Below are 13063 nucleotides of genomic sequence, written 5' to 3'. Positions count from 1 at the left end.
CACTAGTTTGCATGTGTTTTACTGTTGATCTTTCAGAGTAATATATGCCCAATTTAATTCCCATGTGAGGAATTCTAGAGCTGTTTTATTTTAAAGTAGAATTTCAGCCATAGGGGTATCAATTTTTCCTTTACATGCTAATAGACATTGAGAAATAGCTTAATGAACTGTGTCAGTGATCACACACATTTGTCCCCCACAGTCTTGTGACTGCACTTGGGGCTCTTGGCAAACAATTCGCACATAACCAGTTGTTACATGCCTTGCAATCATGTGATCAATATTTGAAGTCTTCTCTGCTGGCTTCCCTAGAATGTCAATGGCAGGGAAGGTTGCAAGTGGAAGAGATGGACGATTTGAGGTCTATTCCCCCAGTGCTATAGGATTTCTCCTTCTCTCTGTGCAGGGAGGAGAAATCCTCCCACATGCTGGAGGAACAGATCTTAAATCTGGTGAAAATTCTAGCAAATGCCAGCCTTCTGACCCTTTCACAAGTCTGGCCTTCACTACTGTTTTGCCCTCCCCAAATGCTAGAGAATGCAGACAAATGCCAGTCTTATGAAAGGCTTAGATTTCTCAAATTTCTCCAGAGGAGAAATCCCTTGTGCTGAAGAAAAGGACCTCAAATCTGGTAAAAATGCTAGCGAACACCATTGTTCTTGCAATCATTTGGAAGGCCCCCTTCTCCAAATTGCATGTTTTTAAGAAGAAATTTTCCAAGCCATGATGAGAATTGGGCCCACTTGCAGGGTGGAGCAGGTGGTCTTAGTTAGCAGCTGTAGAACAATGCAAAGGTAGATGGACCTGGGTGTAATGAGGTGGGGAGAAGGCCTGCACCTCTGGGTGTGGGAGGCCCAGGTGCTTCCCTCACCCCATCATGCCTGGGAGGCCTGGACCCTCTCCCTGTGCTCTGTTTAACAACCTGCGTGGTTAGTTAATGACCACATTGGGAGAGCTAGGTTTGCAGTCATTGAGAGAAGCAGTCATATAGTATCTCACTTAACGACTCTTAACAACTGAGATTCTGGGCACAATTGTGATCATAAGTGGAAGACTACCTACAGTAAGTTAAATTTAAGTGTTCTCCCTTAATTGTAATGTGTAGTTCTTTCTAGTTCTCTTTAGTGTCAAATCTTTTATTTTTATATATATATACATATATTTTAGTGTTATATTTTCTTTTTTTATATATATATAACTTTTTTAATTCTTTTTTAACTAAGCCTATATTCTGCTCTGGGAAGCTCGGGGGGGGGGAAGGGGGTGGGTCTCTTGGGGGGGGTTGGGGAAGGGGAGTTTTGTTATGTTATGTTTAGTTTTTTGTATATGTTATATTTTGTTTTTGTATTGTTATTTTGTTTTTTTGTAAAAATTTATAAAAATTTTCAATAAAAAAAAAAAATCTTCAAAGTCTCATCCTCTTGTTTTTCTAAAGAGAATTCAAAACAAAAGCACTTTTAACCACTGGAAGAATTCTTACAGTTAATTCCAAACTTAATTCAAATCTATCTGACCCCTTAGTCCACTTGTAGCTTTTCCAGAATCAGCGTTCTAATCATCCTTTTGTTGTTTATTCTAATTTTCAAAGTTTTTAAACTTGTACAGTATTTAAAAGTTATTTTTACTAAGAATTGAGGACCTACACCCCCGTGTTGTAGAACCTGTGGATCCAAACTTTCCTCATAGTTGAAAAGCCATTAACAAGCAATATCTGAAAGTGATTAGAAAAGGAAGTGTGCGAAGTATGCTGTTTTGCATTGTTCCTCAACAGGAGCAAATTCTGTAGATCCCTTGTGAGCAATCTCTGGATTCTTGCCTGGAAAAGAATTATGAAGAGCCAGCCTAATCTCTGGTTTTTCATTCAGCACGGTCATAGGCTTTTCAGTTCGACTTTTCTTCTCCGGAAATCAAACCATATATATTTTCAAATATAGACTAACTGCAAAGAAAGGATAAGTGGCTGTTTGAGAAATATGAGACTCGGGAGGATAGATTAAAGAAATCAATAATGTAATAAATGGGATGGGAAAATGGATGGGTAGAAAATTACTTTTCAAGCTTTAAAAAAAACCAGAAATATGCTAGCTTGGTATTTAATAAAAATAAGTGCTTTTTCTTATGCTGAGTTAAAGAAGTAGCTTCTGTGTCTGATTTTTCTGCAAAAGGCATATCTTTTTGAGGCTCATTCATCTATTTCAGAGATAAAGACATGTAAAATTAGCAGTTATACTATATCACTGTAACCATTTTAGCTCCATTTCTCTAACATATTATAATAATAATAATAACAACAATAATAATAATGTTGGAAGAGACCTTGGAGATCATCTAGACCAGGGGTGTCAAACTCAATTTCATTGAGAGCCGCATCAGCATTGTGGTTGCCATTGGGGGGCCGGGTGGGTGTGGCTGGCATGGGTGTGGCCTACTGTGTGGGCGTGGCCAACTCCATGTCACTCATGTCAGGGGCACCTGTGCGGGCCTGGGCAGGAATGAGGTGCATCCAAGGGTGGGGAAGGGTGGATGGGATGGGTGAGTGCCAGGGCATGGTCTACTGGAGGAGCCTCACTGAGCCTCAGGCTATGCACGGGACCCCTGGACAGTGGCATGAACTGCCTAGAACCCTGGGCAGCAGAGGTCAAGTGCCCAGCCCGGCCCTTGAGCTCCCACGACATCAAGACCCTACAGCCCTGCCTAGCCTAGCCGCACTTCCCTGAGGGGGCGCCCAGCTGCACTTACCTCCTCCTCAATGCTGCTGCTGCTATACTCACTCTCCTTGGCCAGGTTGCTTGTGGTAGGTGCAGGAGGACAAAGTGCGTGGGTCAGAGGGAGGTCTGACCTTTCTCCATGTGAGAAAACCTGGCTTAGTCACCAAAGCATCCTCAGCAATAGGATGGGAGACCACCAGGGAATGGCAAAAGGGCAACAGGGCTGCTGGCGGCCAAGTGTTAAAGCAGGACTTCCCTCAGACCCTTCCTTCCTTCCTTCCTTCCTTCCTTCCTTCCTTCCTTCCTTCCTTCCTTCCTTCCTTCCTTCCTTCCTTCTTCCCTCCCTCCTTTCTTTCTTCTTTCTTTCTTTCTTCCTTTCTCTTCCTTTCCTTCCTTCCTTCCTTCTTTCCTTCCTTTCTCTCTCTCCTTCTTCTCTGCCTCCCTCCTTTTCATTCCCATCTCCTTCCTTCCCTTACTTTTTTCCTGTTTCCTTCCCTTCCTTCCATCCCTCCTTCTCTCTGTGCCCAGGAAGGGACCAGGAGAGGGGGAGAGGTTGGCAGCACTTCTCTCAAAGAATAAGAGTTGGAAGAAACCTTTGAGGTCTTTAATCCAAGCTCCTGCTCACGCAGGGGACATATACCATTCCAGACAATGGAATATCCAATCTCTACTAAAAGCCTCCATTGATGGGGCATCCACAACTTCTGAAGGCAAGCCTTTTCACTGGTTAGTTGTTTTCACAAGTTCTAGGCTGGTTTTCTTCTTGATTAGTTTCCATCTATTATTTGCCTTCTGATGCTTTGGAAAATAGGTTGACCCCTTCTTCTCTGTGGCAGCCCATCAAATATTGAAACACTGCTATCATGTCACCACCTCTAGTCCTTTTCACTAAGCTAGACATACCCAATTCCCACAAACATTTGTCATATGTTTTAGCCTCCAGCCCCCTAATCATCTATGTTTACCATCCATTTAGACCAGATGGTCCCCCTGGTTTGGTTTATAGAACAGTAGCCACAAGCAGAGCCTTCTCAGAGACAACACCCCCATTATAAAACTTTCTCCCAAGGAAAATATGAACAGTGCAACCCTCCCCCGTTTAGAGGCAACTCCAAACACACTGTTGAGCTAGGCATATGTAAAACAACAACACATTTTATGGTCAAACAGCACTTAGTAAAGTACTACTACTAGTTTTCTTTCTTAAAATACATACTTTTAATATTGTTTTAAGCAGTGCTAGTGATGCTTTACAATAACTGTCTTTGAGAGTTTTCTTGTAAACCACCCTGGATTTCTCAGAAACTTTTAATTTCAAATTAGATGTTGATTTAATAAATTAGGCAGAAGAAACAAATGTATGTGTATGAGAGAAAGAGAGAGAGATCCATCCCTTTTTGTAAATTTGCTTACTCTGCAACTCCCTGCTGGCTCAATCTCTCTCTCTCTCTCTCTCTCTCTCTTTCTCTCTCTCTCTCTCTCTCTCTCTCTCTCTCACACACACACACACACACACACACACACACAAACACCACACACACAAAGGTTAATAAAAAAGGAGGGGGGAGAAAGGTGGAACCTCTCCTTTTTTGTAAAACCTCGGCTTCCTCCTCCCCTCCTGGCTCTCTCTCTCTGTCTCTATCTCTCTTACACACACACACACACACACACACACACACACACACACACACACACACACACCCTTCCTGTTTTCTCCTCCTCCTCCTTTTCCTCAGCTGCACCTGAACAGAGTGGGAGGAAGTTAAAAAAAAAAAAAGAGAAGGGGTGGAAGAATGGGGGAAGCTCTCCTTTTTTGTAACACCTCGGCTTCCTCCTCCTCCTCTTCCATACAATGACATATTTTTTTCCGCACAATAATTATTAATATCCCAGAGATTACCTTCCAGTTATGATTGTATGTGATGGATGTTTTATTTATAATTGTTATTCTAAACTGCCAAAATTCTGGAGCTAATCTGGTGATATTCAGAAGAGATAGGTAGGTACATAGGTTACAGTCAGACAAGCAAGAAATAACAGAATAACCAATCTCCCCCATTATACCAGATAGGAAGATTCAAAAGATAAGATTCCTCCTGTAATTAAAGACAATTTCTGATCAAAACTACTACACAAGAACAATTTGAATTATGTAGAACAAACCATGTTTCCATCTGCACCTGAAATAAAACAGTCCACTTTGGTTTTTGTCTGGTATAAAATATCCCTAATAAGCATATTTGTTGCAAATACACCCCCCCCAGACACACACATAGTTGTTTTGTTTCTGGGCAAAAAACATGATATGCCAAATCTCTCACGTCAGACACATGATGATTGTGATTTAAGATTTACTTCTAAATGCATTTTAAAATTACTTTTAAGAATAATTTGTTTGCATCCATTTTTGTTAGAAAGAATAATATCCTTTTTAGGGAATAGCCCCATACATTTCCTTAGTTAACATAGTTGTGTGTTATAGGAGAAGGCAAAACTGTGCCCTTTAAATCAGAATGAAATGTATTCAGAGAACATCTCAAGGTTTCTTTAAAGTTTGTGCTGATATCTTTAAATTTTACAATGACAGCTTTGTAGGGAGATGTGCAGACTGCTGCATTGAGCCCTTCAATTCTCTTCCGCCTGCTGCTAAGAGAATCCTTGGGATTTGGGTCTCCGGTTTGTACATTTTTTCTCACATCTAGCTAGGAAAAAAAATGTAACTAGTGGCACTTCCTTTTATCTTTGTCCCAAGTGACAAAGAAGTGCCTTTCCATCATTAGTGCTTTATTAAAATACACATAGATTTACTTATGTACCTCATAACTTGCAAATGGTATTTTGCTGCTTTCTTCATGTGGCAGTCTTCATAAGTATCCAGCCTCACTGCTGGTTTCATTGATCCCTTTCTCTCCAACGCCTGCCTCTTTGCAGCTGGCCATTTTGGTTGCTGACAGGGGATTGTGTGATGGCAGGCAGCTTTTCTTTCATAACTATGTGTTGATGTTGGCTATTGATCAAGCAATAAGCCAAGTTTCAGCTAGGGAGTGAGGTCATTTTATTTTTCCTCTCATTTTCTTTCCTGTCAAGTCCATGCATGTGTCTAAGAACATAGGGCAAATGCCACAGTTTTGCAAAGAAATCTTTTCTGCTAGTATGACCTTTTGTATCCTTCCTCTTTCTGCTAAAAATGAAAAATAATATATGCTTCTGCTTACTGTGCACCCATCCATATTCTTAATTTGCATGCAATGATGGAGTAGAAAAAAAAGATGTGGCTTTATAAGGAAGCTGTAGGAGGCTTTATATATCATCTGATTTAATCTAAGTGCAGAATACTAGTTTTTAATAGATTACATAGAAGCTGTTCCATTATATGAAATGGTAAGATGTATTGTAAATGTCCTGAAGGAAAGGAGGAATGTAAGTCTAACAAATGAATAATTTTATTTTTTAGTTAACATGAGTAGAAGATAGTATAAAATATTTTAGTTAAGTAACAGGTTTATTATTACTATTTACTAAGATTAATTCTTCCAGGAGCTGGGTGGGGGATGTTGAAATAATATTTAAATTGCTTTTCTATAACCAGGGTACAGAAAAACAGTTTAAATATATTGTTTGAGAATTTGGGGACTTTGATATGTAAGGCACCCCCATTTTTAGAAGGGCTGATGGAAATCATGTTGGGATTTTGATTTATATCATCTTGATTTAAATGAATTTCTGGGTTTGAATGGAGGTAGTATTACTCATTTCTTTGAGCTTCGGTTTAATGAACCTGGCCAAATGAGATATGTATAATCCATTGAAAAGTGAATTTTCAACTAAAATGTCATCCTTGCTATTGGCGATATGGTTCTAGCTGGACTTACCCAGAGAGCCACAGAAAGAAAAAAGTTCACTGTCAGAATGTTAGCATTTATCTAGATTTATTTTAAGACAAAATTTTTGAAAAATTGTTTACTATCAGCCAGGATTAGCAAGGTAAAATAGCTACCTGACCTCACTACCATAACTGAGGGGTTATGCATGTATGGCTCTCATAAGATCCAATAACATAAACTACATAAATGAACCATCAACCTATCAAAGGAAAAGTCAAATATATTTCATTCAGTTTAAATGAAACGTTCAGTTGTCCTTTATACTAGAGCAATTTGGAAATAAACCTCCGTTTGGTTATCAATGACAGACATTCGCAAATACAGAACTTTTTTTATACGCATTAGAAAACAACATTACATTACTTTTTGACATAATCGCCATTCAAATTGAGGCACTTGTCGTAACGTCTTATAGGTTTGAAATTCCTTAATAGTAATCGCTTGGCGCCAAATTTGGAATATTGGGGGGGGGTGATCAAAAACATCCCAACGAAACTGCTTTAAAAGTTCTTGGATGTGCCTAGCAGTGTGCAGGCGAGCACTGTCATGAACCAACAACACACCGGAAGTGGTGCCATAGAAAATCCCACCAAATGTGAAGATCCCAAAGGAGTACTACTAGTGAAGTTCACGGAGCGTGTTTCGACCATCAGTTCAGAAGTCTATTGTGAAACATTACAAAAACTCAGACAAGCCTTCCATAACAAGCATCGGAGCATGCTGACTTCTGGTGTGGTGTTGGTTCACGATAATGCTCACCCGCACACCGCTAGATGCACCAAGAACTTTTGAAGCAGTTCCATTGGGACGTTTTTGATCACCTCTCCCTCCCATAGCCTAGATTTGGTGCCGAGCGACTACTATTAAGGAATTTCAAACTTTGTAAGACGTTATGACAAGTGCCTCAAATTGAATGGCGATTATGTCAAAAAGTAATGTAATGTTGTAGTTTTCTAATGTGTATAATAAAAGTTCTGTATCTGCGATTGTCTGTCATTGATAACCAAATGGAGGTTTATTTCCGAATTGCCCTTGTAAGTTAACACAGTGCACTTACTGCCTGCAGTTTATCATAACAGTGACTAGGGACAGCTTGATATTTTAATATATTCCAGTTTAAATTAATATTTAATAATTATTCACTGCAATGGTATATTTCCCCATAAGAGAAGAAGCCTGAGTATATGACTCATACTCTCTCTTCTGAATACATGTTCATATTGGCCAAAGTGACTGACTCTGCCCTGACTGTTGATGTGATGGCTACAAGAAAGAAGTAGAATTTCATGCATGAAGATAAATGTTGGCTCTTTCTGTATACTACTAATTTCTAATCAATCTTTTCTCAAACAAGTTAGGAGATGGATATCTTTTTTGTTTCAGAAACCTGTTGCAGTAAACCAGTTGTGATATTTTAACTGCAATTAGTTTCCTTAGCATTAAATGTTGTCTCTGAATGCCTATAATATGCTTAAAAATGAGCCATTAAAAAAGGATTCTATTTGCTTGTTTGGCTATTCTACATTATCTCTCTGTTTAAATCATTTCAATGTTGTACATCAAAACAAAAAGGATATGAAATTATGAATTCAAGTGACCATGTTTTGCATTAAAAATTAAAAAATAAACTTAATGTGATTTTGGAAAATGTTCTCATCTTTTGATCTACTGTGGTGATGACCTAATTCTGGAACCTTTTAACTGGAAGCACTGAAGGAACTGGCACTTAATAGGATGAAGCCCCATTTTTGTGATGTTGTGCAATAAACAGAATGTTTCATTTAATCTTTGCCACTTTGATTTAAATTTTAATTGGGGTTAAAACAGCAAAGCAAGCTTAGAACCAATAATGGTTAAAGATTATGTCTGCACAGGACGGCATGGTAAAAAAAAAAAACGCCACCCAGATGTTTGCTTGCTGTAGCTAGCCAGGGAAAACATTCAAATTGTTCTTGACATATGTGGCACGTTATTGCAAAACCCTTTCCCCAATATAAGAAGTATTGTGCTTTTAATTCATTACGTGACCTTTGAAATGAAACAACTTTGGGTCTGTGCTGTTTCCTCTAAATTGGGAGAGACAAGGAAGAAGTGGAATATTATTGTGCTTTATCTGGCCTTCCCAAAGGAAAGGAAAACTTGGTTTGAAAGGTAAATTTTTCAAGGATTTGTCATATCTGCAATAGGCCCATTACCTTAAATATGTAAATTACATGCAGAGCGCATGCCTGCATCCATCTTTGGTTCTGTCAGCACAGCCCATAAGATCCCATTTGTCTAGAAGAATGCTTTTCTGAAAGATATGATTATTCTAGACTGCTGAACAAGTTGTTTTATGTGACTGGCATTTAAACAACCATGGTGTTTTGAAGAATGACATTTAGAGAAGTACTCTGCAGGAGTAATTTTTTTATATGTATTGACAGGAAGGAGGGAATAGAAAAGAGAAAAATGGTTGGGGGCTGGGTTGTAGAAAAAAATTTGCTATTGCTAAATAGCATATGTGTATTGAAGCAAGACAGCCCTAATTTAGGTTGAGTTGCCCCTACCTCCCTTACTATATTGTGACAGCAAATCTGGGACAATTTTTTTCCCATTTAAAAGGTAATGGGGAGGGGGGAATCTTCCCTTCAAGAAAATACACCATTTTCCTGAACAGTATCAAAATCTGAATCATCTGTAGTCTGAAGGCTGTGAGCAATGACTGCAAGCGGAAGGAGGATTTGATTTAGAAAGGATGAAGATAGCTTCTTCAGAAACATTGAGGAGTACCTTGAATGCTTGAATATACATTCTTTGGGTTTTACTGAAAAGATATCCATATTATAAAGATAAACTCTCCTACATGGCAGAAAATGAACCTCATCTTCTTGGTGATAGTCTAAAGCAAAAATCTAAATGTGGAGATTTAGGGACAAAAGAATTTTGTTTCCTCTTACTATATTTTGTTAGGGAAGTTCAAAATTTTGCAATTTCACCTATGCTGGCCTATAAAAAACATAACTAATGTATAATAAGTGCACTTGAATAAGGTCTCTCCAAATTCAGTGAAAGTCACGTGTCAACTCTACAACAAACCTGGCTGAAGCCATTCTGCTCATTCTAGATTGCCACAAGAAAGGGAGGGGATGCGGAGTATTTTTGCTAGTCTAAATAATTCTGGCTCCCATGGGAACCAAGGTCATTCTATCAGTTAGCTTGGAGGGCTGGGCATTTTGTTAGAAAGCCTGCCAAATCATACTGTTGGGAACATAGCATTTTGCATCGCACCGGGCTGAGAGGTTTGACTTTGTAATAGTGTAACTCTTTGCAGGGAATTTCAGACTTGGTTTCACTTTTGACCGTGCTGATATTTTGTGACCAATAAACATGTTCTTTGAGGAAACCTCTAGCCTTGGAGTTCTGACTTTGTTGGTCTTAGCATCGGAACCATGACATCATGTCAACTCATATTATCAACCAGTGACTACCTTTGCAATTTCCAGTACTCCAGTATTAAATTGGACTAGATAATCCTATGACCCTTTGGGTCATCATTTGAGAGAAAGGTAGTGCCGTCTAATGTGACCAGAATGAACAATAAATTTTAGGCTGATCTACTGTTTTTACCTTGATGCTGGATGATCCTGTGATCATCTAAGAAGAGTATATATCATAAATAGAAAAATAATTGTAGTGGCAAATGAACATTAATAATAGGATAATATTTACTTACCTAAGATCAACAGAACAACCATGGGCAGGCAAAAAAGCAGTGGGAGTGGGAGCAACTTCTGACTTCCTGCTGGCTTTCCCATTGACTTTGCTTGTAGGAGGCTGCAGTGAGCATTGGAAATCATGATAATGGGAATACAGGAACACTGCATCTGCCACAATTTTGCAAATACAATGTTATAAAAATTTCATTGCCACTAGAATGATGGGTCCCACATATTTATACATTTTTTAAGATGGATTTTAGGTATTTTGATTAAAAAATTATTGACGTATAATGCACCGTTTGGATTAACTTGAGGGTATAAACAGATAAACACAATGAGAATTTAATAATATAGAGATAGAAGGTTCTGGTCATATTAGAATGTACTACTTTTCTATCAAAATATGACCCAACAGGTCACAGGGTTGTCTAATGTTAATTAAATTTTAAGAGAAAAAATAATATCTTTTAAAAAGATGCATTGTGTTAATGTGATAATAATAGCTTTGGAAGTATTGTGTGGCATATTATTTTGCAATGTGTCACAGAAATGCAGCTCAGGGAAATTTAATGAATGAATGAAATATTTAATGAATGAATTACAGCAGGAGAGATTGTAGGAGAACCAAGGGAAACCTACATGAGATAAAGATTAAGATAGATATTTTGAATATCTTAATTGGTCATTTTAGCTGATAAACATACATACATATACTTACATAGAGCCGTGTTAGCACAGTGGTTAGAATGCAGTATTGCAGGCTAACTCTGCTCGCATTGCCAGGAGTTTGATTCCTTGGATCCTGACCGGCTCAAGGTTGACTCAGCCTTCCATTCTTCCGAGGTCAGTAAAATGAGGAGCCAGATTATTAGAGGCAATATGCTGACTCCGTAAATCGCTTAGAGAGGGCTGTAAAGCACCGTGAAGTGTATATAAGTCTAAGTGCTATTGCTGTATTGTTCTGGAGAATGGTGCCTATAATTTGATCTTGGTCTTCATGGAACAATTATGGTATCTCATAATGGTGTTGAAAGATGAATTATAAGCAGCATGAGAAGTTTTTTTAGATAAAAATAGCATATCAATCAATATTTTTGTATATTTTCCATGAAAGTTGTTTTAGATAATTTTTTTCAAGCAAGAGAAATAATGTTACATCAATACTGCATACTGCTTTCCAAATATTGTTTACTGTTCATTGTTTCCTTTCAACCTTATCTTCAAGTTCAAAGCAGTTACATTTACAGTTAGCCTAAGAATTTGTACAGGACTGTCATTAATTCAGTTCAAGCTGTATTGAACTGTAACTCTCATAAAACCCTATGTCAATGCTGCAAATACTGTGTATTCTTGCTTTGACAATATGCAAAACTGTCTGGCATTTATTGGGTTAATACTTAGCTTAGACTGAGCGGGGGAAAAAGCCCGGGAAAGAAAGAGGAAGTAAACGTTTGACCTTCTCACTAATTGGATAATGTGACCTGTGACTGCATGAGAAGGGAGGGGTTGAGCAAGGAAAGCTTGATGCCAGCGACAGGAAGTTCAGATTCTGGCATTAACCAGTCCAACATGGTGACCGGCAAAAATTGTAGCTCTGCAAATAAAGACTTTAGGAAACATGCCTGAAAGTTCTTTGAAGTGCTTCATTAGTCGGAACATGTGACACCCTACTATCTAGAAATTGTGTGCATTGAATATATCTGTGTGAAACCAAAGTGGGAAAGGCTGATGATAGGCCATGGCTGGGTGACCTTAGAAAGTTCAGTGATTAAGATTTGCAATGTTACTTAAGGGCAAGATAAAGAATAATTACTGTTTATTGGTTCAGTATAACTTTGAAATGTAAATAATAATTTAGTTCAAAATGTGTTGCATAAACATATTACATTAGCTAAATGGCTTGCTTTGGAGAATAGTTATTACGCTCTCCAGTACTGAAAGTATATACAGTATGTACAATTCTAGCCACTAGATTTCTATCTTGGCTGGATATGGAGGGAATTTAGCCCTTTGGCTTTTCCAAAAGTGAGCAGTGATGGCAAAAAAAGGTAAATGTAAAATTATCACCTAGCTTACAATGAATGTAGAAGAGGCAATTTGAATGTGAAATTGATCTGCAGAGCTGCTCTGAAGTTTTGGTATTGATCTTCATGTAATGAAATGCAGGGACTCCGGGGCCTAGGATGCGTGAGTAGTACTGTGATATATATTCCACTGCTGTCAGAACAAATGTTTTTTCTATTCTACCAATAAATCTTACACAGACAAAATCCATTTTGTATACTGAAAAAAAAAAACCACCCGGTTCATTCGGTTTATTTCAAAAGAATTTCTAACAAATACCTTTATCAAGTAGTAAATGGAAATGGATTTTGTTATAAATGAATACTGTGGGTTATAACTACAAAAAGATTGGGCTTATTTCAGAGGCTACCTATGCGACAGATTTAAGATTGCTATATTTGACAATCCCATATTGTTATTTATAAACCTTGATGGGAAGATGAATATGCTTAATGTGACATATGTTGTGTTCCTTAGGTGCTAGAACAAGATGTGGTTCTGCAATCTATTGACAGAGCTATTGAAGCCATTCATAACGAGGCAATGAAGAATGGAGGAAAATACAACTTGGAACAGAGGGATGTTCTTCAGTAAGTAAAACAAACAAGACATTCATCACAGTATGAAAATACGGTTATCTGAGAGAAAATGCAATTAAACCTTATATTGTCATAATTAGAACTATGTTAGGTATTATAAGAGATAC

The 13063-nt window shown here is 38.1% G+C and overlaps 1 protein-coding gene across 1 annotated transcript in view; it reads left to right on the top strand.

Annotated features, from left to right (window-relative positions):
- Window positions 1-12834: 12834 nt before the first annotated feature.
- Window positions 12835-13063, top strand: part of NCKIPSD (NCK interacting protein with SH3 domain) — a 65181-nt gene continuing 64952 nt past the window's right edge. The window contains exon 1 of the mRNA XM_039345588.1: window positions 12835-12947. Coding sequence (XP_039201522.1) covers window positions 12901-12947 — 47 coding nt within the window. The 5' untranslated portion in view covers window positions 12835-12900. The remainder of the gene's footprint in view (window positions 12948-13063) is intronic.

Source organism: Crotalus tigris, unplaced genomic scaffold (genome assembly GCF_016545835.1).
Source record: "Crotalus tigris isolate CLP2741 ecotype Arizona unplaced genomic scaffold, ASM1654583v1 scf7180000017964.494433, whole genome shotgun sequence".
In the NCBI taxonomy this organism is placed as follows: Eukaryota; Metazoa; Chordata; class Lepidosauria; order Squamata; family Viperidae; genus Crotalus; species Crotalus tigris.
The sequence above is the reverse complement of the archived record's forward strand: the minus strand, read 5'-3'. Positions and strand labels throughout refer to the sequence as shown.